This window comes from Vombatus ursinus, unplaced genomic scaffold (assembly GCF_900497805.2).
Source record: "Vombatus ursinus unplaced genomic scaffold, bare-nosed wombat genome assembly UNPS02009205.1, whole genome shotgun sequence".
In the NCBI taxonomy this organism is placed as follows: Eukaryota; Metazoa; Chordata; class Mammalia; order Diprotodontia; family Vombatidae; genus Vombatus; species Vombatus ursinus.
The window spans coordinates 20,206,861-20,229,651 of NW_020948983.1; the positions used below are offsets into that span (position 1 = coordinate 20,206,861).

At 44.9% G+C, this 22,791-nt stretch overlaps 1 protein-coding gene across 4 annotated transcripts in view; it reads right to left on the reverse strand.

Annotated features, from left to right (window-relative positions):
• Window positions 1-10,404: 10,404 nt before the first annotated feature.
• The window catches only part of PAX2 (paired box 2), a 102,214-nt gene continuing 89,827 nt past the window's right edge, over window positions 10,405-22,791 (reverse strand). For 2 of the 4 annotated variants that reach the window (XM_027851998.1, XM_027851996.1), the window contains 3 exons: window positions 13,790-13,891; window positions 11,074-11,160; window positions 10,405-10,526 (listed from right to left, as the gene is read on the reverse strand). In XM_027851998.1, the coding sequence (XP_027707799.1) occupies window positions 10,405-10,526; window positions 11,074-11,160; window positions 13,790-13,891 (311 nt within the window). Of the gene's footprint in view, window positions 10,546-11,073; window positions 11,161-13,789; window positions 13,892-22,791 lie in introns of all 4 variants that reach the window. The other 2 variants (XM_027851999.1, XM_027851997.1) reach the window with 1 other exon arrangement.

A 22,791-nucleotide genomic window follows, 5' to 3' on the forward strand; every position in this document is an offset into this window, starting at 1 on the left:
TCCCCCTCCTTCTGGCCCCCACCCTGTCCATCTCTCTTCACCCCCCCAACCCACCCCCCCACCCCGCACTGTCAGCCCAAACACATGATAAATTGCCCTGTCAACAGAATTCATTCAGGGACCAATTAATTCCACAGAAATGAACCAGGAGCCATCAGTTGCTGAAAAACTCAGAGTGCGGGGAGTGGAGGGAGGGGGTGAAGAGAGATGGACAGGGTGGGGGCCAGAAGGAGGGGGAGGGGGGCCAGGGTTGTGACTAAAATTGTCCTGAGCTAGGGGACCTGAGAGGCTCCCATCTCTGGAGTTTGGGGTCCTGGGGCGCTCCCACAGTTATAACCCCAACTCTTATAAATTACCAACCCTACAAGTTTGAGGAACCCCCTCAAACTTAGCTAGACCTCTTCCTTATCTCCCCACCCCCCCAACTCTCCAATTCTCCTACCCACTCCAACCCCCTGGGATGAGGAGGTTCAGCAGCTGGGGGCTTAGTACCAGCATATATTAACCTTCTGCATGCTAGAATGGGCCCAGGGACACTGGTGGGAGAGTGGGGGAAATAGAGGAGGAACTCTGCATGTGTATGTGTGTGTGTGTATGTGTGTGTTGTGTGTTGTAAGGGGGGAAGTGAAGGTCTGATTAGACTGTGGGTGGGGGGGTTGGTCTCCTGAGAGCCAGACGGGCAGCCGGCATGGCTAACAGGGACCAGGGGGACCAGCTAATTAGGGCTAACTAAGGATTGGAGGAGGGGGGTATCATTGGTCAAAAATGGGCTATTCCTTTTGTCTTCTTCCTTAGGCAGCCAACTCCACAACCATCAGTCACCACTTTGACCAAGGCCCCATCCCCTGGATGATTTGCTGGGCACCGGAGCCTCTACCCTTGGGACCTCTGGGTCTGAGGAAAGACACTGGATAGATTCCAATTCAAGAAGTTGTCTCCAAAATCCCCGATACACCTGGAATGATTGCCTTCTACCCTCTCTGTCTCTCTTCCTTCAAGTTCCATCTCTTCCCAGAAGCTTTCCCTGACTATCCCAGACCACAGCGACATCTCTTATCTCTAAACTGGGGCAACCCTTACCTTCTATGCCATTCAGTTTAGTCCTCAGTCATATATCATCTTACCTTATTCCTCCCTGTTCCCTACATAGGAGCTTTATCTCCTCTAACAGACTGTGAGTTTCCTGAGAAGGAGGTTGATTTTTCCTCTTTCTTTCTTCCTATTAGAGGGGTCTGGGCTCAAAGATTCCATGTTAGACTGAAAGGAACACAGCCAAGTTCTTCCTGACAATGAAGGCAGGAAGGCCAGGGCTGGAAAGGAATGCATTGGTCAAGGTATGGTAAATTGAGCAGGTTTCCTGGAGGAGGAAGGGAGGAATATTGATCAGAGGTGGGAAGAGACAGTGGAGGGACTGAGGGTTTGGAGGGGATGGCAAGGTATCTAGTTTATGGAAGAGTAGAAAGTTAGGTCAAGCTGGAGCTGGGACTAAACCAGAGTCATGATGGTGGACAATAAAGAGAACAGGGAGTTGACTGAATGCACTACAAATTCATCCTGTCTGTGTATCTCATTCAGCAACCATTTTACTCATTTTCAGTAGACTTCCTATCAAGCAGTTTGTCCCAAAACTGCACCCAAGTTTAACCCTGATCTTAGCTTCAACCCTTCTCCCAGCAGATGTTCTTGCTTACTACCCCTTATATTCTTGATCTCATTCCCTCTTGCCTCTTCCAGGATCTTGTTACTCAATCATCCCTTCTCCAGCATCTTTGATCTTTCCCTCTTCTGATGGAAAATATATTTAGATCTCCTTTATCCTAAATAATACTTTCCCATGACCCTATTGCTCCCCTTGAGCTGTTATTTTGTTCCTTCTTTTAAGTTCCAAACTTCTGAAAAGAACCATCTACACTTCCTTTGGCACGCTTATCAACCATTCACTTTTCAGGCCCTGAAATTTGGAGGCTGCTCCTTCTACTCAACTGGCAGCTCATTTCAAGGTCACCAATCACTTACTAATCATTAAACCCAATGGTGTTTTCTCAGTCTTCATTCTTTCCGAGTTCTCTGCAGCATTTGGTGCAGTTGTTTACTCCCTTCTCCAACAAATCAACTTCACAAATACTTACTAAGCCCCTACTGTGTTCTGGGTAAAGGCAGCACGGTAAAGTGGATAGAGAGCTAAGTTTTCAAGAGTTAGGAAGTCTTGGGTTGGAATCCCACCTTTGACATTCACTAGCATGACCCCTAGTGAAGTTTACTCTTCTCTGTGCCTCATACAACTCTCTGGGATTTATCTACCTAGTTCTGTCTTGGTGGATGGAATTGTCACACTGGAAGTTCCTTGTACTGACAACATTATAGGTTTTTTGTGTATTTGTACATGTCCAGGATGCTGTCCTTGGTACTGAGGAATGCAAAGATGAATAATGCACAGTTCTGTGCCCTCAAAGATCTTAACATTTGATTTAGTACTAGGGGTTAAGACAGAGGCACAAATAAATATGAAATACATTAGAATAGGATAATTTGCTGCCTTGCTCACTTGCTCCCATTGCTTCTACTATGAAATACAAACTCCTTAGCCTGACATTTAGGACCTCCCATAGTCTGGCACCAATTTCCTTTTCCAACATTATTTCATATTGCTCCCCTTCATACACTGTACATGGCAGTGAAATTGGACTATTAGTTATTCCCCAAATTCAACATATCATCATCCCCTACTGCTTTCTATTTGGATAAACCACCCCTCATCCCTGATCTCATATCCCTGTTCTCATATCCAACTTTGCAAATTCTTTTCTTTCTTCAAGACTCACTTGAGTGCCACCTCCTTCTCCCAATCCCTCAGCTGTTAATGTTCTTTCTCTCCTCAAATATTCTTAGAGTTCTTTGTTTTACCTCAGCTTTTACCCCTTCACTCTCTACCTTGTATATTGTTATCATTGTTCAGTCGTTTCAATTGTGTCCGACTCTTCATGATCCCATTTGCGGTTTTCTTGGCAAAGATACTGGAGTGGTTTGCCATTTTCTTCTCCAGCTCATTTTCCAGATGAGGAAACTGAGGCAAACAAGATTAAGTGACTTGTCCAGGGTCATACAGCTAGTATGTGACTGAGGCTGGATTTGAACTTATGAAGATCAGTCTTCCTGATTCCTAGTCCAGTGGTCTATCCACTTTACCTCCTAGCCTCCCCACCTTGTAAATCTAAACATGTATTATGTTTATTATATGTTATTTTATTTATTTATTATAAGTTATTTATATATAATTATTATATATTATGTGTTATTATGAATAAACATGTATTCATCTAAATACATGTTGCATTGTTCTAGTAGAAAGTAAACTCCTTGAGGACAGGGACTGTTTGGATTCAATCTTTGTATCCTGAGTACCAGACATGGTGTCTTACACTTAGTAGGTACCTAATAAATAAATATTTAATTGAATAGATGTTTATTGATCAATGCAAAAGAGACATTCAAACAAGATGCTGTAAGTATTATGAGGAAAGAGAGATCATTTGTTGTTAGGGAGATCAGATGTCACTTCATGAAGAAGGTGGCATCAAAGCTGAGTCTTGAAGGTTGGGTAGGACTTCAACAGACAGAGGTTGGAAGAGGTTGCTACAAACATAAGGGACAGTTTGGGCAAATGTAAGGGGACAGGAAAGATGAGCAGGCAATGGTGGATAGTCCAGCATAGCTAATGTATAGAGCACACCAACAAGAGTAGTATAAGTTATCTAACAAGGAAGGAAGGGTGAGGCCACATCGGGGAGGGCCTTGAGTGTTAAGCTAGTTTGGACTTTGTCCTATGGCAAAGAAGTTTTTTAAGCAAAGGGGCAACAAAGCTATGCTTTAGGAAGATTACTCTAACAACATGCATAAGATTGACCAATTAGGAGGCTGTTGAAATAGTCCAGGCCAGGGGAAATGAATATCCAGAACATGGATGGTGGCAGGAGGAATGGAAAGGAAGGGATGGACAAATGCAAGCAGTATTGAGAGGCAGAAGTGACATGAGTGGACTGGGTGTGTGAGACATGAGAGAAAGAAGAGTCAAAGATATATCTAAGGTTTTCAGTAGGAATAAAGAGCTAGGGAAGAACAAGTTTGGAGGGAGGAGATGATGAACTTGGTTGGGATCTCATAGGATTACAAATTAAGAGCTGAAAAGGAGCTCAGAGGTCATCTAGTCCATTTCCCTTGTTTTACAGGGCAGAGAACTAAGGAATTTAAGTGACTTGTCCAAAGTCACACAGGTAATAATCAACAGAAGTAGAATTTTCATCCCCATTCTCTGACTGACTAGCTCTTTGTACTGTTGAGTTTCAGGTACTCCTGGGGTAAGCATATGGAAATGCCTAGCAGACAGCTGGATATGAGGGTCCAGAGTTCAGGAGAGAGGTTGAGACTAGAGCTAGAGACAGAATTGTTTACACAGAGGTGATAGCTGATGCTCTGGGAGTGGATGCATTCCCGAAGGAGAGAACATGAGAGACAATAAGGCCAAGGAGAAAACCTTAGGGGTGGAGGTTACCAATATTTAGGATGCCTGAGGAGGAAGGAGAAAGAAGGGTTAGCAGTCAGAAATAGGGGGTATAGCAAAGGCAATGTTTGATTCACAAAAATATAGCTTAGTACAGTAAGGAAAGCCAGGATTGAGAGGGAATTTAGTGAATTTGAAGTTAAGGTCGGGGATAAACTAGAGAAAGTTTTCTGAGGAAGGAAAGTTTGAATAGGGTAGAGAAGAGAGGGTAGAGGGGCTAGGAGAAGAGGCAGTAAGAAATGGGAGGAAAGCTAGCAGAATACGATGTTATATAGAAGCCAAAAATTAAGTACCAAGAAGGGGCATCCAAAATGTCAGATGTTATAGAGATAAAGGAGTGCAAAGATGGAAAACAAGCAAAAAGCATACAACAAAACTCCCAACAACTAGACCACTAAATTTGGATATTAGGAAGCCATTGAAGAGAGCTATTTCACTGAAGTGGTAGAAGCAGAAGCTAAATTTCAGAGAGTCGAGGAATGAGTGACGAAGAAGTGGCAGTGGAGAGGAAACTTGCTAGGATTGAGATTGGGTGGCAGCTTGAGTGAGTAGTGGGGTCAAGGACAATCTCTTTAATAAGAGAGGGGAGATGTTAGCATGTTCTTAGGCACTGGAAAGGAGCCAGAGGAGAGGGAGAAACTGAAGAAGTATGAGAGAGGAAGGGTTATTGAGGGAGTAAGATCTGGGAGGAGAAGGTCCAGTGCCTAGGTGGAGAGATTAGCTTTGGAAAGGAGGGACATTATCTTTGGAGGAGAAAAAGGTCTGTGGAATTGAGAACATTTTGAAGTGTGGAGAGTATAAATTTAGCAAACTAGTATTAGGTGGTCTTGGCCTTCTGAGTAAAATCAGAAAAAGACAATGCTGTCTAATGAGATGAAGGGGTGGTCATGAGGCTGGACATTCAAGGAGTAAGGAGGTTTGGAATAGAAGATGTGGGAAATGTGATAAATAGTGGATGTTAGTATAGGTTGTGGAGCACCAGAAAAGGCTTAAAAGCATGAATTAGGTTCAACAACATGAATCTGTAGTGTTAATCTGATGTGCTCAGTGCCCAGCAATAGGAGAAAAGATGTGGAGGTAACCCAGGGATGAGGTTTACCAAATAAGCCAGGACATTAGAATATAAAGGGCAAGAAAGTACCAATAGTAGAATAGTGGCAATCTAATGAGATGACATGTAAAATGCCTTGCAAATCTTAATGCACAATGTAAATACTAGCTTATATCATCATCATTATTATTGAAAAGAGTACTGGATTTGGAGTCAGTGCTTGGGTTCAAATTTGAGTTTTGTAACTTCCTACCTGCTTGACCTGGAGTAAGTCACTTTACTCTTTGTACCCTGGTTCCCTCATCTGTAAAATGCTGGGAACAGACTCTAAGGTCCTTTCTACCTCTAAATCTGAGATCCTATTGTTCAAGATTAAGTGTGCCCCTTTAGGTAGCCTACAGTAGTAGTGAAACATTAACGAAATGACTGATCTTGGGGTTCAGGCTGGGTGTGGAGGGATAAGAAACCAGAGTAGGTGGGATAGACCAAAAGAAAAGGGAAGGATCCCTAAGGGGCTAGGGAACCTGATAAAAGCAAGGAGTGAGGGAATGGGAGAGGTGGAAGGATAGGAGATAGTGGTCAGAATTGGGAATTTGCAAATTCAGAACCTTGGAAATGGAGCAGTTCTGGATTATAACAGGGTCTAAGGGGGAAGCTTTGGGGGCAGTTAACTGATGTGGAGATTGAAGGAGGACAAAGGAACTGAGGCTTGATTATTTAGACTTTTTTTTTTAAAAGAATCTATTAGAGGAGGAAGAGATTAGAGGCAGGAAAACTGGTTAGGAGATTACTATAGTTTATGTTCGAAGTAATAAGGGCTCCAACTAGGGTGGTATTTTTATCCCTAGTGCCTAGCAGAGTATCTGGTACATAGTAGGAAATTAATAAATGCTTGTTGATTGATTGACCAAAGTCAAAGGGGCAGTAGATGGCACAGCAGGAACTCAAACGTAGGTCTTCCTTCAAATTCAGTGCTCTTTTCATCAACCTACACTCCTTTAGCACCTACCATCTGTGCAGCTTATTTGGAACTGAGCGAGAGCACCCAGCCTAGTGTCCTAAATTCTTTTCTCGTCATGAGATTCTTATCTTTTAAGTGGGAAAGGATCTAGGTGTATTGCCTTTCCTTCTGTCTCTCTCCCTTTCCTGTGTGGGGAGCACAGGCCTTGGCACACAGGGATATCTACTTCTATTCTGTTTTCCTCCAGTGGCTAACTGCCCTGGCCTCCCACAGCCTTGAAAGATAGGACCTGGTTCACTGTGAAGAACCAGAAGCACAGCACAGTGGTTGGATCCATAGGGTCTTAGTATGGCTATCGTTCTCAGTGTTAGTGTCCCCAGCCACTTAGAACTTGAGCTTGGAGCTTTGGGCTGTTAGGCCCATCTGGTCTTATACCAGGAACCCCTAGAAAACTGGGAGATAAAAGGAAAAAAATTTCCCTCATGTGTGAACTGCCTCCTTTTATGTCTCCAGCCACCATCACTTGGTGGATGCCCATACCTGTCAGCCCTCATTCCCCAACGAAGAAAGAGAAGGACTAACAGCTCTACTACCCAGCAAGTGCTGCCCAGACTTACACTTAGTCCAGCAGCCTCAAGAGCTGCTTCTTCATCTCCCTTTTCTCCTATCCAGCTGAGAATTACCGATTTAAATCCACCTTCCCCTGAAACCCAGAGACCAGTTTAGTGGTTCCACCTTCAGAGACAGAAGCTACTCTTTCCACCTAAATACCTAATTCCAGGAGGGGAGGAAGGGGGAGTTTGAAGCCCTTCTCAACCCAGCTGCTGATTGACTATTTGGCTGCTCCAAAATGGAAACTCCATCTCTAGTGAAGTGGTGGGAGGGTGGGTTAGGACATCAACTCAACCTTTGGCTCACCTGCCCATTCTGATCTAATTCTGTATCTGAATCAGAATGAGGGGGGTGCTGCAGAGGGTTTGTAAGAATATTGAAGATTGGGGAATTGCAGGAGCTGGGGGTAGAGGAGGTGGGAAAGGGCAGTGATGGAGGTTCGTGGAAGATATTGGTAGGAAGGGCCAGTAAGGGGAAGGAATCAATGTGGGAGAGGTATGGTGGTTAATGAGAGGCTTAATGAATAAGGGAGGCAGTGGGAGAAGACTAGTGGGGGGGGGGTCTAATAGAGGGTGTCAATGAAGGGAATCAGTAAAGGTCCTCTAGTTTGGGAGAAAGAAGCCAGGAGTCTTTGGGAGTGACATACAAAATTTCATTTATTATTATTATTATTTATTTATTTATTTATTATTTATTTATTTCTCATGTGCACAAAAGGAATCAAACAGAACCGGCGCTGAGGGAGGCTGAAAGAAGCTGGGGAAGGCTGAGGGAGGCTAAGGGTCAGACCTAGGCTGAGGGTGACTTTCGGAGTCTCCCAGGCTCAGGTCCCTGCCCTGTCAGTCAGTTGTTCCGGCTTGAGTCAGGGCAGGGTTCGCCCCGAGGCGCCGACAGTTCAGTAAAACTATTGTGTTTTCTCACTTTTCTCAGTAAAGTTCTGGGAGGAAGTTCAGAGGCCGGCCAGGTGAGTTAGGCAGGAGGAAGCCTCCCTGGGGCTCGGGCTCCGGACTCTTCCAGTTCAAAAAAAATTTTTTTTTCACTTTTTATTGACTTTGTTTCTGTTATTTCGAGTCGTCACTATCCACAGGTGAGGAAACATGCAGGCACAGCCGCTCTGGGGTGGGGACCAGAGGAAAAGAGAGGAGAGAGAGGAAAGGAAAAGAGGGGAAAGAAGAGACGCAGAGTGGAGAGAGAGAAGGGGAAAAGGGAATGGAGAGGAGAGCAGAGAGGAAGGGAGAGAGGAAGAAGAAGGGGGAGAAGAGTAGAGAGAAAAAAAGAGCCTATAAGACAGCTACTGGCACGAGGGGCTGTTCAAGCCATCAGTTTCCCAGGACAGGAGGGTGCAGATCTGGGGCCAGGCAGGACTGAGAGCTCAAGGATGATAAATCAGGCCTGGTAGGAGGAGATGCTGAGGGAGAAGCCAGTATTAGAGGAAAGAGACACAGAAAGAGAAACGGGGCGGAAGCACGGTACCGAGAGAGATGGTTTAAAAGGGAACAACCACAGTAGAGGAGTCCACAGGAGTCATTTTGCATAGTGATTTCTTTTCTTTCAAACCTTTCTTTTTTTGCAACATAAAAAAAATCCCCCCTCTGCCCCGCGCCCCTCCCCCACGTGCTGTGCTTTATTGGGTATGTATCTTGTGTACCCCCTCCCCCCATGTCCTCCCTCCTCCCCCCTCCCCCCCAAAGTGAGCGGCGACTCTTAACAGCACAGACAGCAGGGCTTATCTACAGGCGGGCAGCGGGTGGCTTTAGTCACTACGATACAGGATGGCCCAGGCCGGGAGGGGCATTGGAAGGGTTTATATACACGAGGATTCGCCTTCACACAACACACACCGTCTTTCTATAAAGCAGCAAGCCATAGGCTTTTTCTTTTCGCAAATACCGTAATATTAAATAATTGTAGAATTTGAGGTCCCTGCTCAGTTCTCGCTGATAAGACTAGTGGCGGTCCTGCTAGGTCCCAAGATAGGTCCCAAGCCTATCTCGGGCAGCGAGAACTCAGACACTGCCCTATGCTGACCCGACTTGGACCCCAAACCCCCTGTCTTGGCTCCTTGGGGGGAGGAGGAGCGGACCGCGCTGGTCCAGGGCTGTTCCACCTGGCCAGCCCCAGAGTGAGGGTCTATGTCCAGAATCAGGGCTGGGACCAGCTCTGGGACTGGGACTGGGACCCATTGCTCTAGGGTGACCCAGCCCAATTGAGATTGAACACGATTGTAAAGGCTGAGATGGAGTGGGGAGGCGTCTGAGATGCACGGTTAAGTGTGTCCCAGGGTTCCGGGAAGCCCATGGGGGCTGGGGAGGGATATAGCTCCAAACAGCAACAGGAGCAGTAGTGATGGTATAGGGTGCGGCGGTTTTGGTGGGAAGAGGAAAGAACCAGACTAAGTCCGGTTAGCTGGAAGGGCCATTTGCCCTGTGTCCCATCAGCAGAGACACTGTCTCGCAGGACTCTGGCCCCACAGACGTTCTCTATCACATTCCCCCTTACGTCCTGGGCTGGGGGTGGGGGTGGGGGAAGACAGCCCAGCGCACTAGGGGTCGAGTGGGTAGTTCTTTCCTTTAGTTTATAACTTTTTTTGTTCAGGATTTTCTTTTCCCAAGCCTTCCCGGCAAAGCGGCTTAACACCATGTCGCTCTTTCTCCTGGTTTCGCAGGCTGCGGGATGGGGAGGGGCGGGCAGGGCGGGCCTGACTGGGTCGGGTTGGTGGGGGTGTGATTGCTGTCCCTGCTCTTACAGTCCAGCCCACCCGACTTGGCTCAGGCCCAGGCGAGCAGACCCGTTATAGGTTGGGCGTGCTACACCCTAGCTAACGCCACAAGACTCTGCCCCGGCCCGAGGAGGCGCACTGGGAGGGGAGGGGGCGGGCGCCAGACCAGGTTAGGGCACATCCCTACACCTCCCTCCCGGCGGACCTGCAGGAGACTGCGGAGGGCGGTGAGGCAGAGGCCAGAGAGGGGCAAAAGGCTGGGTCTGTGGATTCCTCTCGAGACTCAGCCTGTCCCGTCTCAACGCGTCCCGGATTTAAAGAAACACTGCGGGGCAGGGAAAGAGGGAAATGGAGGGGACAGAGGCCAACTGGGAGGTGTAGCGTCCCGTCCCGTCGCGGGGCGTGGCGTGGATCCTCCCTCCCTCCGTGCGTGGCGGCGGGAGAGAGGCCAGCGGCGGGAGAGAGGCCAGCGGCGAGCGAGCGGGCGAGCAGGCGGGCGGGCTTCAGACGGGGACAATGTGCAGGCCAAAGCTGTCGGCCTGAAGCTTGATGTGGTCTCCGCGGTAACTAGTGGCGGTCATAGGCAGCGGCAGCAGCGGCAGGGGCGGAGCCCCGGGGGGTGGCACTATAATAATAAGGGGAACCTGGAAGTTAACACAGGAGAAGAATGGGCTGGGTGAGAGGACAAACAGGAGAACAAAAAGGAAAAGTAACTCAAACCGAAAACCCCCAGGGCTGTGACATGAGGGGGCGAGGAGGGCCGAAATGGCCGGCTCTGGGGGCCTTGGCACTTTGGCCTCTCTTGGCCTCTCTTGGCCTCAGCCGGATTATCCACCGGCAGGCAAACAGCGATAGATCGGGAGAATCGAATCCTTTGGGCCCACCAGACGCACGAGGACCATCACCCATTTGCTGAAACCTCCAGCGACAGCGAATTACTGGTCACAAGTGCACTTACTTAGGTTTGCCTGCCCTGTCCAGCCCATCTGGGACGGGAGGAGGGAAGGAGGGGGACCGATCTCTATGAAGGAAGAGTCTGGTTTGAGTCTCAAGTCTGAGCTAACCTCTCCCCACCCCTACCCCCATACTCCCATTGCTGACATGAGCGGAGCTAAAAATCTGGAATGGGGCAGGCGAGCAGACAAACAAGACATTCTGGTGGCCGTACTCACTTAGTAAGGCCGGGTTGCTGAATCTCCAGGCCTCATTGTAGGTTGTGTACTGAGGGTGGCTGTAGGGATTGCCTGAGAACTCGCTTCCTGCAGGGAAGGGAGAGGAGACATGAGTGGGGTGAGTCCTAGGGATGCAGACAGTTTGACCGACAACATGGTTGTTATCATCATAGGAATGGGCAGTTGAGTATCCTGAAGTGGAAAAGCCTCCTGCCCTGACACCCCGGCCTGGCTTGACCCAGACAGATAGATTGATGATGGCTTGGAGGAGTAGACAGGGGGAGCTTGTTGAATGGAGTAAGGAAACTGGTTTGGTCCCAGGGCCCCCAAGATAGAGGTGTCTGGATGCCAAGAGCATATCCAAAGACTGCTGGGTGGGTGAGTGCATGCCTACTCAGCAAGGCTCTGCTTTGCTCCCCTCCTTTTCTGATGGTGATTCCCTTTACAAGCTGGGAAGCCTGGGCTATCTGCTGCTGCTGTTACTGGGGAGATGGCACTGCCTGGTGGGAATCAGCGGGAGGACCTGATGTCCTCGATGTGCCAAACCAAGCTGAAGGGCTTGGGCCATCCATCGAACCTAGACTTCTAGCTTGCATTGCCGAGAGGGCAAGAGACCCATTTTCCTACGATTGCTGCTATTGAGAATGGCCTGGAATGGGGGAGGGGGGCTAGCAGTGTTCCATGCCCATGGACACAGAAAAAGCCCAGTAACTGCTTCTTATCCATTGTCATACCCAGAGGAAATCACAATGTGGGCGCAGTCCATTGCAGTGTGGTTGAGGTTAGTTCTCTAGGACTACAGGGGACTGGGGAAGAGAGACATCATGGAGTACAAGACAGGAAGAAGATGGACACTGCTTTGGTCTAAGGAGGGAAGGAAGACCAATGCTTAGGACCTTCGTGAGCCCCGAAGAGAAGGGCAAGCTTTCCAAAGGCCTAGGGGTGGGGGTGGGATGACGCCCAGGAGCTGGCACTGGCTGTCCCCCCTGCCTCCTCCCTTTCTCTCTCCTCTCAGAAAGGCCAGGCCTCTGAGTTTTTCTCTCACCCTTTCTCCTGTGTGATGACCCCAGACTGTTTACACTGATCCTGCAGCGCAGGTTAAGTAGAGGAGAAGGAGCCCCTCTCAGAGAGGGAGCTGGGGGGGTGGGGGTGGGGGTGGAGGGGGGATGCAGCCACTGGAAAGCCTGTTTATTGACGAGGAGGGAAAGCATGCGTGCAGCAGGATAATGAGCTTCTGAGCTCAACTGTGACCAAGAGGAACTGAGCTATCTCCTTCCCCGATCGCTAATGAAACAAGTGTAATTTCCTCATCAGCACTGGATTCTGTTTAACGACTCCCCTCTTGCCACTGCGGCTCCCCTGCCTCCTACCCCCACCTCCCTTCACCCTCCCTCACTTCCCTATACCCTCTCTCCCTAACTCCCTCCCACTGACTCACTTTACCTCCTACCCTCCCTTACCCCTTGCTGCCTGCTCCCCTTACTCCTCCTAGAGGGTGTCTTCACTTCCTACCTTCTACCACCGTCCTCATACCATCCCCCACTCACCTTACCTCTTCTCCCTTGAGGTTCCCCTCTTTATCTCCCACCAGTTTCCTCATCTCCTCCACACCCACTGCCTCCAACTCCCTTGGTACCCTCCTGTGTCTATAAGGTGTGGCCTTGGACGGACGAATAACACTACAGATATGCCCCTCTGAATCATATTACAAGTCTCCAGCTTGTAGGAGAAAGGAAATCACCAAAGGGCAAGGGTATGGAAGAGAAAGGGGACCTGGTCCCACATTCATTTTGGTAAAAGGGTTTCCATAGAAGGGATGGGTTGCTCTAACTGGGAAAGCCAACTCATTTTCCAGTGCTCCATCCTTGAGTCATGGGAAAATAGGGGCAAAGTTATAACCTAGGGAAATCACCTTCTGCACCCCACCTATTTTCCTCTGAGATGCAGCAAACCAACCTTGCCTCTTTCAGACAAAGGGGAGAGTTAACTGCTGGTTGTATATATATAAACGTCAGGTGATGCCTCCTATACTGGGGCATAGGGTGTCTCTAGGAGGAGGTGGTTTTATTTCTGGCTTATCTCCCTAGAACTAGAGCCCCTTTGACCCAGGCCATATCATGAATCCTAGGTCTGCCTTCTTGGAGGTTGTCCCCTGCCAGATTGAGGGAAGAAAGTGCTGCTCTGCACTGCCTTTCCTAGCCTCCCCTCTGGGGGTTGGTGTTAGCCAGGGTGGCTTTGTCTAGGTGACTGACATTTGTCTAGAAATGGTGCTTGACTCCAGGTTTCCATGGAAACCAGGGTAGGCTTTTCAAAGCCACCTCAGCTTGGCCTGGCCCTATGCTCTGGGTGTATATAGTCAGCTAACTGGCCAGGACCTGGGGTGGTCTCTGGGCACTGATGGGGGCAGTAGGCTAAAGCTGAGGTGACAGGAGAGGTGACTCCACTATGGTGGTGGTGGGGGCAGATATGTATCCCTGTAACCATACTCCAGGGGTTTTCCCAGGCCTGGGCTCCATCCAGCCTACACTGAGGAGAGGAAGAGAAGGAAAACACAGAAAGAGACCACCCTTTGGGGATAGCAGGGAAAGAAGTCATATGACTGAAGGTGGAGGTTAGGAAAGAGAATCTGTACTCACAGAACATCTATGATTTAGTTTCCCCAGGCATGATCCCTCCCCTTCTCCCCAGCCCTTGACTGTGGCTTTTTATCACCTACCAGGCACCATTCCTGCCAGGGTAGAGGTGGGGTAGCTTCCCTGGCCAGTAGGGGGAACATGGGGGGGATAACCAGGCAGGGTGGTACTCGCCATGTCACGACCTGAAAAGAGACAAGGCACGGGGGTGAGGGGCTGGTACTCAAACCAGGTCACTCTATGAAAAAGAAACTGCCACATGATCATGTATGAATAGCAGTACATCTGTACATGTGAGACCGTATCTGTATCTGTATGTGTCTTTTGTGTGTTTGGCTACCATGTTTTCTCAGGGGGCAGCAGAAAGAACACAGGATATAAGGTTGGGAAAGGGGACTATTACATAGATATATGCGATTAACTCCAATATTTGTATGTTGTTTCCCCCATTACAATGTGAGTTTCTTTAGGCCAGAGAATGAGTTTGCCTTTTTAAAAATCCCCATAGTAAGCACTTAACAAATGCCTCTTGACTTGATTTCCTGGTCCCTCCAGTGCTTCCCAGTAAGTAGTCTCTCTGGTAACATCACAACCTTCTCACCACCACATCCAACCCTTCTTCCTTTGGACCTGCCAATTTTAGTCCCTCCAACACCTTCTAAGGTTCTAGGGAACACAACTCCCTCCTCACCTCCATGCTCATACTGACCCTTCCCACCATGTCCCTTCCAGAGTCCTGAAGGACATAACCTCACTAAGGACATTGCCTGGTTTCTCTATGGCAAGTGCCTGGGGCTGTCAGGTGGAGGCAGAACAGGGAGATGTTTTGCTGTTTGTTTCTGTCACATTTAAATAAATTAGAAGATGCTCCTAGGAACTTTCCCTGCTCCCGATCCCAGGGAGCAAAGCCCCGTTAAAGGCTCTTAGAACCAGGCAAACCTGGTTCATTATGGATTTATACTGTCCAGCTTTCAACTCAAGCTTCGCAGGGAACCCCAGGGTCTATTATGTAGGCAAAGGGTGTGTTTCTTTGGAAAATTATGTGATCAGATAGTTACACAAATTGAATGAAGATGAATTATAAACTTAAGCATACAATATGAGTTGGAGAAACTGCCCTGACACCTTCCTTTTATTGGTGACTCTTTGAAGAGGATGACTTTACCTTCTACTTAACTAAGAAGATGGAGGCCTTCATCAGCCCTCACCCCTATTTTATATGTCTATCTCTTCATCTTTTTTCTTCCTCCCTGTCTTCAGGGAAGTTGTGCTTCTTCTCTTCTCTAAATCCTATACTTCTATTTGTGCCCTGGGGAAAGACCTGGACTTCATGCCCTCCCAACTTCACCAAGACTTTCTAGATTACCCCGCCCTTGCCATCTTTGTCTCTTTCTGTTGGCACCTTCTCCGTCTACCCTTTCTCTCTGCCTTCTGTTATCGGTCTTCTGACTTCACCATTCCACTGAAATTTTTCCTGAAGGTCGTCAATGACCAAACCTAATGACCTTTTCAAACTCCTCATTCTCTTCAATCCCATTGAAGCATTTGATACAGTTGACTCAGTCAACAGTGTCAAAGGAAGGGACCTTGGAAACCATTCAGTCCACCCTTCACTTTACAGATGAAGAAACTGAGGCATAGAAAGATTAAGCAATTTGCCCAGGGTCATATGGTCCACCAAGGTATGTTGATATTTGAGGTGTGATTTGAACACAGGTTTTTCTGCCTTCAAATGCAGTGCCCTATCTGCTACGCAACATTACCTCACCTCAGATCTAGGTTCAGGTCCTACCCCTGATACATATTGGTTGTGTGATCCTGAGCAAGTCACTTAACCTCTTACCCTGTCAGTGTCCCCTGGCAACTATCCAAGACTAAATTGCGGAGCTGGTGACAATCTCCATCAGAAGTAGTAGCTCCTGATACTGATGAAATCACAGGACTAGTAAAAAATATTTTTAAACATTTTGCTGGCACCTTTAACTTAACATCTTTAAAACTTGTCATCTTTCTTTACAAAACAGTTCACCTCCCTGCTCCCCAACTTTCCTCTTTTTGTCTATGGTGCCACCATCTTCCCTTTTTTCTGATTTGAAACTGTGGAGTCATCTCTGCCTCTTTATTCATACCCTGCCTCCCACATCTAATCAATAAATCCGGTCATTTCTTCTTTTGATGCCTTTTAAATTAAAGCCTTCATTTTCACTTCCACTGCTACCATTCCAAGTTGACCTTCAGATCACCTAATGTCTAGATTCCTTCACCAACCTTCCAAACAAGCTCCCTGACTCCAGAAAAGTCCTCAACTGTTCTATATACCCCAACCAAATTAAAAGTCCTTAATGACTATTTTTTTTTGTTTGGTTTTGTTTTGGTTTTTGCTAGGCAATGAGGTTAAGTGACTTGCCCAGGGTCACACAGCTAGTGTCAAGTGTTTGATCTGGGACCGGATTTGAACTCAGGTCCTCCTGAATCCAGGGCCAGTGCTCTATCCACTGTGCCACCTAGCTGTCCCCTTAATGACTATTTTTATCACATCACAACCCTTCTCAAGAATCTTCAAGGACAGGTTCCCTGTTTCCTACCATATCAAATCTAAGACCTGCCTGACATTCTAAGGTCCTCCATGGTTTGGTCCTATATCCTCTCCATTACTATCCTTCTACTACTCTCTAGCGTGCTCCCTCTAGTTTAGTTAGGCTGATGTCCTTATTGTCTCCATATGTGAGCCATGTTCTAGTTCACTCCTACACCTTTGTTTGTGTTATTTCCTGTGCCTGGTGTGAAAGTGCTCCCCTCTTTCACTGGCTACTCAAATCCTTTCCATCCTTCAAGGCTCAGTTTAAGGTTTTGACTCTTCCTTGAAGCTTTCCTAAACTTCTCCAGCTCTCATTGATATCTTTTCTGAGGATTCAAACTCTGCCCTACACAATTTAGCATTTAATAGTTTGTCCTCTTCAAGTAGACTTCAAGATCCCCGAGGGCAGGGACTATGCCTTCTTTTTCTTTATTCTCCGTAGTAATAAGCACATAGCAGGTGCTCAATAAATACCTGTTGATTAATTGCACTGGTAATCAGTACCACACAATTTAACATTTAATTATTCTCTCATTGTTATGTCTGTGCTAGATGTAAAGGCCAAAAAAGTCGGTTGGAATTTCAGGGACAAATATCCCTTCCTCCCAAAATTAAGTTGTGGATTTTGCTTATTTTAGAATGATGAATAATATACTTAAGAAAATACTAATAGCTTTGTACAAAAATCTATGGTATAATTCTTAGAAATAATTTTCTAATTTTTAGATGTAATTTAGAAATAAATTTCAAAAAATGCATTTATTGACACGATCTTTAGAAAAATTATTTTAAAAATATGCAGTAGAAAGATTTTTTGTGCAAAGTTGTTTCAGTATTAGCATATTCAGTATTCCTGTAAATTCCTATAAAAGGAAAAGCAGCAGTCTGGAACAATGCTGTTGACTCAATCCCTATCTTTGACTGAAACCACTCTCCTGAAGACATCAGAAACTTCACGATCATTAAATCCAGTGGCCTTTTTTTGTCTTCATTCTTCTCAATCTCTTGACAGCATTATACCATATACTATATAATACCTCAATTCAGGTGATTACCAAAATCAACATCTCTGGCCCTGAGTTCTCTTTCCATGTTTTCGGCTGCCTATAGGACACTTCCAATTGGATTTCTCATCAACACCTCAAACCCGACATATCTAAAACTGAGCTTATTGTTTGTCTTATTCCTGTTTTCTTTCTGGCTTCACTGTTTCTGTCAGTGCCACCACCATTTTCCAGTCTCCCATACGATGTTGGGGTAACACTTGGCTTTTCCATTTCCGTCATGTCTCACATCTGAAGAATTGCCAAGTCCCATCAATTCTCCTGTTGCAAAACTCTCATATGCATCCTCTTTTCTCTAATTCCACTGCCACCATCTTAGTATAGGCTTTCACTGTCACCCACCTGGACTATTGCAATAACTACACTACCTCCAGCCTCATCCTCTTTATGTATATTTCTTTTACTCAGAACTCCTTAATGCCTTTCCATTGGCTGCCATATAATGTTCAAACTTCTTTGCCTAGGATCCCAGACTTTCCACAGTTTAGTGCCAATTTTATTTATATTACAGCCCCCCCCCCCATGTACTCTGCGGTTCAGACAAACCAGATTACTTGCTGTCCCAAGCACATGTTCTATACTTTGAATGAGTGAATGAAAGAATGGTCATTATTAAACATTTGCTACATGCCAGGCACTGTTAGGCACCAGATATACCAATACAAAAAGCAAGACAATCCTTGCCCACAAGGAGCTTACATTCTATCAACCAATGAGCAAATATTAAATGCTTTCTATTTGCCAGTCACTGTTTTCCCACTTTTATGCATTTGCTCACACTTTTCCCTATTATCCTTTCAACCTTTCCCCCTACTGAAATCCTACCTGTTGAAATCCTAACCTGTAAAACCCACAATGCTTCCCTCTTTAGACCTTGCAAAGCATTCTGTTTGCACCTCTCTTTTGTTATTTGCCTTATAGTTACACGTTCATATGTCTGTTTAAGACTGTAATGGACAGTAGGGCAGAGACCCAGTCTTATCTAGGTTCTGTATCTCCCTATTATTTAGGTGATTAATAGATATTTATTGAATTAAATTAATTCAATGAATGAGTCAGATGTCTTTTCGCCTACAGAAAATACTAACATTTACTTTTCTAATAGCTTTCCTCCTGTTGAATTTTGATCTAGAAATTGGAGGACATATTCCAGTCATAAGGACAAAGTGTTATATAGCAGAAAGAGCAACAGCTCTGCCAGTGATGGATCATATGGCCTCACACAAATCACTTGATGTTTATGAGCCTCAGTTTCTTCATTTGTAAAAAAGAGAAAACCTCATTCTATGAGGAAAATACTTTGTAAATTATAAAGTATGTATACATTTGAGTTAGGTAGTACAGTAGATAGAGGCCTGGACCTGGAGTTAGGTAGATCCAAGTTAAGATCCCAATTCAGACACTGTGTGACACTGTACAAGTCAATTAACCTCTCTTAACCTCAGTTTCCTCATCTGTAAAATGATATAATTGACTTGCTCAGTAAATACCTGTTGACCAACTAAGAGGCCTTGTGCTATAATAGAAAGAATATTGGCACAGAACCTGGGTTTAAATCTCAGTTACCTTCATGACTTTGCTCATCAGCCCATTGCATGACTAGTGTGATTGAATTAGCAAAGGGGAATGTTAGTCCCTTGACCCCGGCCCACACTGGCAAAGGTGTCATATGAAACCAGAGATGTTTAGCCTGGAAAAAAAGACACTTAGGAGGTGACATGTTGGTGGTCTTCAAGTATATGTAAGGCTATCATGTGGAAAACAGAATAGTTTTATTCCATTTGGCTCTGGAGAGCACACAGGAAACAATAAATGGCTAAAAGTTGTAAGGGGAAGAGGCTGCTTTGTTGTACGGGAAAATTTCCTAACAATTAGAGCTATCTCAAAGTGAAATAAGCTGCCTTAGGAGGTAGTGGGCACTCCCTAATGGATGGTTTTAGATCAAAGGTTGGATGGCGATTGGTCAGGATGTTATAATGAAGATTCTTTGCCATCCCTTCCAGACTCTAGATTCTGTATTCTGTGATTCTATGACGAGACAATCTCTAAAATATCTTCTAGTTTTAAATCCTATGATCCTGAAAGTAGTTTCCACTTATTCCTGTGGATGTCAGAAACAAGAAACATATTATTCTGCTTGTCTAAAAGGCTTTGGGACAGAGAGGAGTAAGGATTGATTTAAAGATTTTTGGAGTTAGAAATTGGAACCTGGTTCCTTCCAGCCCTGTGATCTTTAGATCTACAAAGAGGCTGAGAAAAGGCATACTCCATTAAGAAACATAGATTGTAAGGGTTTAAATTTATCTGAACTCCTACGAAATTGTATTTCAACTGCATTAGCATGTTTTCTCAACCTACATAAATTGTAATGCAGTTCTTAGTAATCTGTTGTTTTGTGCAAAATCATCTACCCAACCTTAGCAGTGAGGCCAGCAGGGCTGGAAAGCTGCTTATAGTTAATACTTGAGGGATACCATTAATCAACATGTACATGCTAAATGTAAGGAGCCTAGTGTTTGTAAGAAAGCTGGTCACTAAACTATTATTTTCTCTCTCCCTCTCTCTCTCTCTGCAAAATTGCAAGACCAACTTCTAACATATGGAAACTTTTCCCACACTGCAAATTACTCTGATAGGAAAAAATGTCATGATTTGCAAATATAATGCAGCAAAGCAGAAAGACCCTAAATTGAGGACCAAGAGACATGGGTTCTGCCCGTGGCTCTTCCATTAGCTTGCGGTGCGACTTGAGGCAAGACCTTCTCTGTGCCTCAGCTTTCCACCTGTAAAATGAGGGGATGGACTAGTTGATTCTGACTTCCCTTCCCAGTTTGAAATTTGGTGAATCAGTAAAATGCATTACCATCAAATGAAAAATTAATTTCTAAATGCTTTTAGAAGGGGCAAGCACAGTCTTACATGTACATGTAGATGTGTCCTGTGGAGCAGTAAGCTCCACAGTCTTTATGGGTGTGTGTGACAAGGACCACACTGCATAAAGTATAAATCACTCTCCTCAGGACTTGATCTGGTGGCTGTTGCTATCCCTAATATCACAGGACTTTGCACATAGTTAAGTATAACATAAATATTTGACTATAGGAATAAATTAATGAATGGGTCTCATCAGAAGGAGCTGCCCATTCAGTATTTTCAAGTCACCATAGATTGCAGTCAGTTGTGTGGCACTGTCAGTGGCCTCACTTATAAATGATGCCAAAAGATCAGGAATTCATTGACTCAACTCTTGTCAAAGGAGTCTATTCTTCTGCAACTGCCATTGTCAATAACAGAAAGAGCATCTTGGGAAAAGGTGTGTAAATTACTAAGATCATCATATGAATAGGTATTGGAATGTCTGCCGGGAAGAATCAACATAGTCCTGCTCTTTGCAATGCTTATGCCTGGGTGGACAAATGTGAGGGAAGAAGGAATCATAGACTAGGTGGTACTCATACCTCAATCAGGTAGGGGTGTGTGTGTGTGTGTGTGTGTGTGTGTGTGTGTGTGTGTGTGTGTTTTAATGGAAGCACTGAAACAGGAACAAACCAGTGCATTGCAGGGCACATCAACAATAAAATCTATGAGATCCTACAAAAGAGAGGGAATGGTGACATGTTACTCCTGCCAAGTGAAAATGCAGGTAATAACCGGAAAGCCTCATCGGAGTGCATAACAGAGAAATATCCACGTGTTACTTGTAGGACAATGTATAGAGTATGCTTTTAATAAATGTTTGTTGAGTTGAATTATCAAGCAAGTGAAGGTTACTCATACTGGGATTTCCATCTTTGAGAAATAGCAAGTGGAATGCGAAGAATAAATTAGTGGCATGGAAACTGGTGTAAAACTCAATGGGGTGGAGTAGTAATGTCCTTTGAGAGTTTTACTGAAAAATAAAGACGGTCTTCAAGAAATACTAACAGTTGAGGATCTTAAAGTACCCAGAAGTATAAGGAGTGCTGTGTTAGATGAGGATGTCTTCTGAGTTCAAATACAGAACTCCCTGAAGATTCTAAAGACAATTCCTTCAACAATCACAGCATCCAAATCAGACAGTGCACTTATGTCAGGCATTCCTTACCAAATGGTCCAGATCAAATCAACTGCTGCAAATCTCCTGGATTCAAGATTCAAAGGCAAACATGTAAGTGTTGATAGCCCTGATTCTGCATTTGACTGGATTACAAAACAAGCTAATACCCAAGCACTGGTTTTAGAGAGGTCTGTTTAAATAGTATAGAAAAGAGGTTACATTTGGATATTTGGTCCAGGAAAACCATCAAAGATCCTGCCAAACACATACCTTCTGCAACATGGTGGTGACATGGTCTTTACCCTACACAGTGTCTATCTTTTTGAGCTTTTTGCTGCTTTCAGATGTCTCTACCTTCTGAAAGATATGATAGAAACCAATCTATATCTGGAAATAGAATAATTCAGGACTGACCAAATCAATGAACATATGGTGAGAGTAATCTCAATTTAGGCTTCAGTTTTCAGAAGTCCATAAATTAATAATACTTGTATGTTATAGTGATCTATATATCTTATCCCCCCTCCCCCCTCCCCCAACACACACCAGACTGCAAACTCCATGAGGGCAAGGTCTGTGTTTTATCTAAACTTTGTCCCTTCCCTAGCACCTAGAATGTGGTTATTGAATTGAAGATGGAAAAATGAAGCATCAGAATATGCAATGACAGCACAAAAATGGCATTTAGATAAAGTACCATGGGATAAAGTTACATTCAAATAGATTTAAAGGATTTTTAAGAAACCTTTTTCATTCAGTTGATTTTTTGATGATAAGTGGATATTCTATCAGCTTGGCATGATTATATAGGAAGACCTAAGTCAGGAAAACATGGTAACTGTGTTACCATAATGTTAATATTTTCATTGAGCTTTCAGCATGCTTTTCATAAACTTCTCAAAAACTTTTGGTGTTGCTTTTCAAAACCAAAAAACTATGGTCTAATTTTCTAAAGTTCAAAAGGCTTATAGATAATCCATTTGCAAGCAAACAAATAAATAAAAACATTTAAAAGGCAAATTCAATGAGTAAATTTATACTTAACTGAATAAAATAAACTATACTCTAAAATAATACATACAAAACAGGGTCCTAAAATGTCAAAGCTGGCACCGATCTCAAAAGCCATCACTATTGTCTAAGTCCCTCCTTATACAGGTAAGGAAACTGAATGACAATTTTACTACCAAACTAATACACACACTTATATGCATTTATGCATTTATGTGTATGTATGTATACATGTATACATACATCTAATACACATGTTCTTGAAATAACCAAGTCAATTTACATTTATAGAGGGCACTATAAAAAGTATTATATGTCCTTCCATTTCACCCCTAAATTTCTACCTCCCTTTTCTCCTTGTCCTCTTCAAATTTTCTAGACATTTTAAATCCTTGG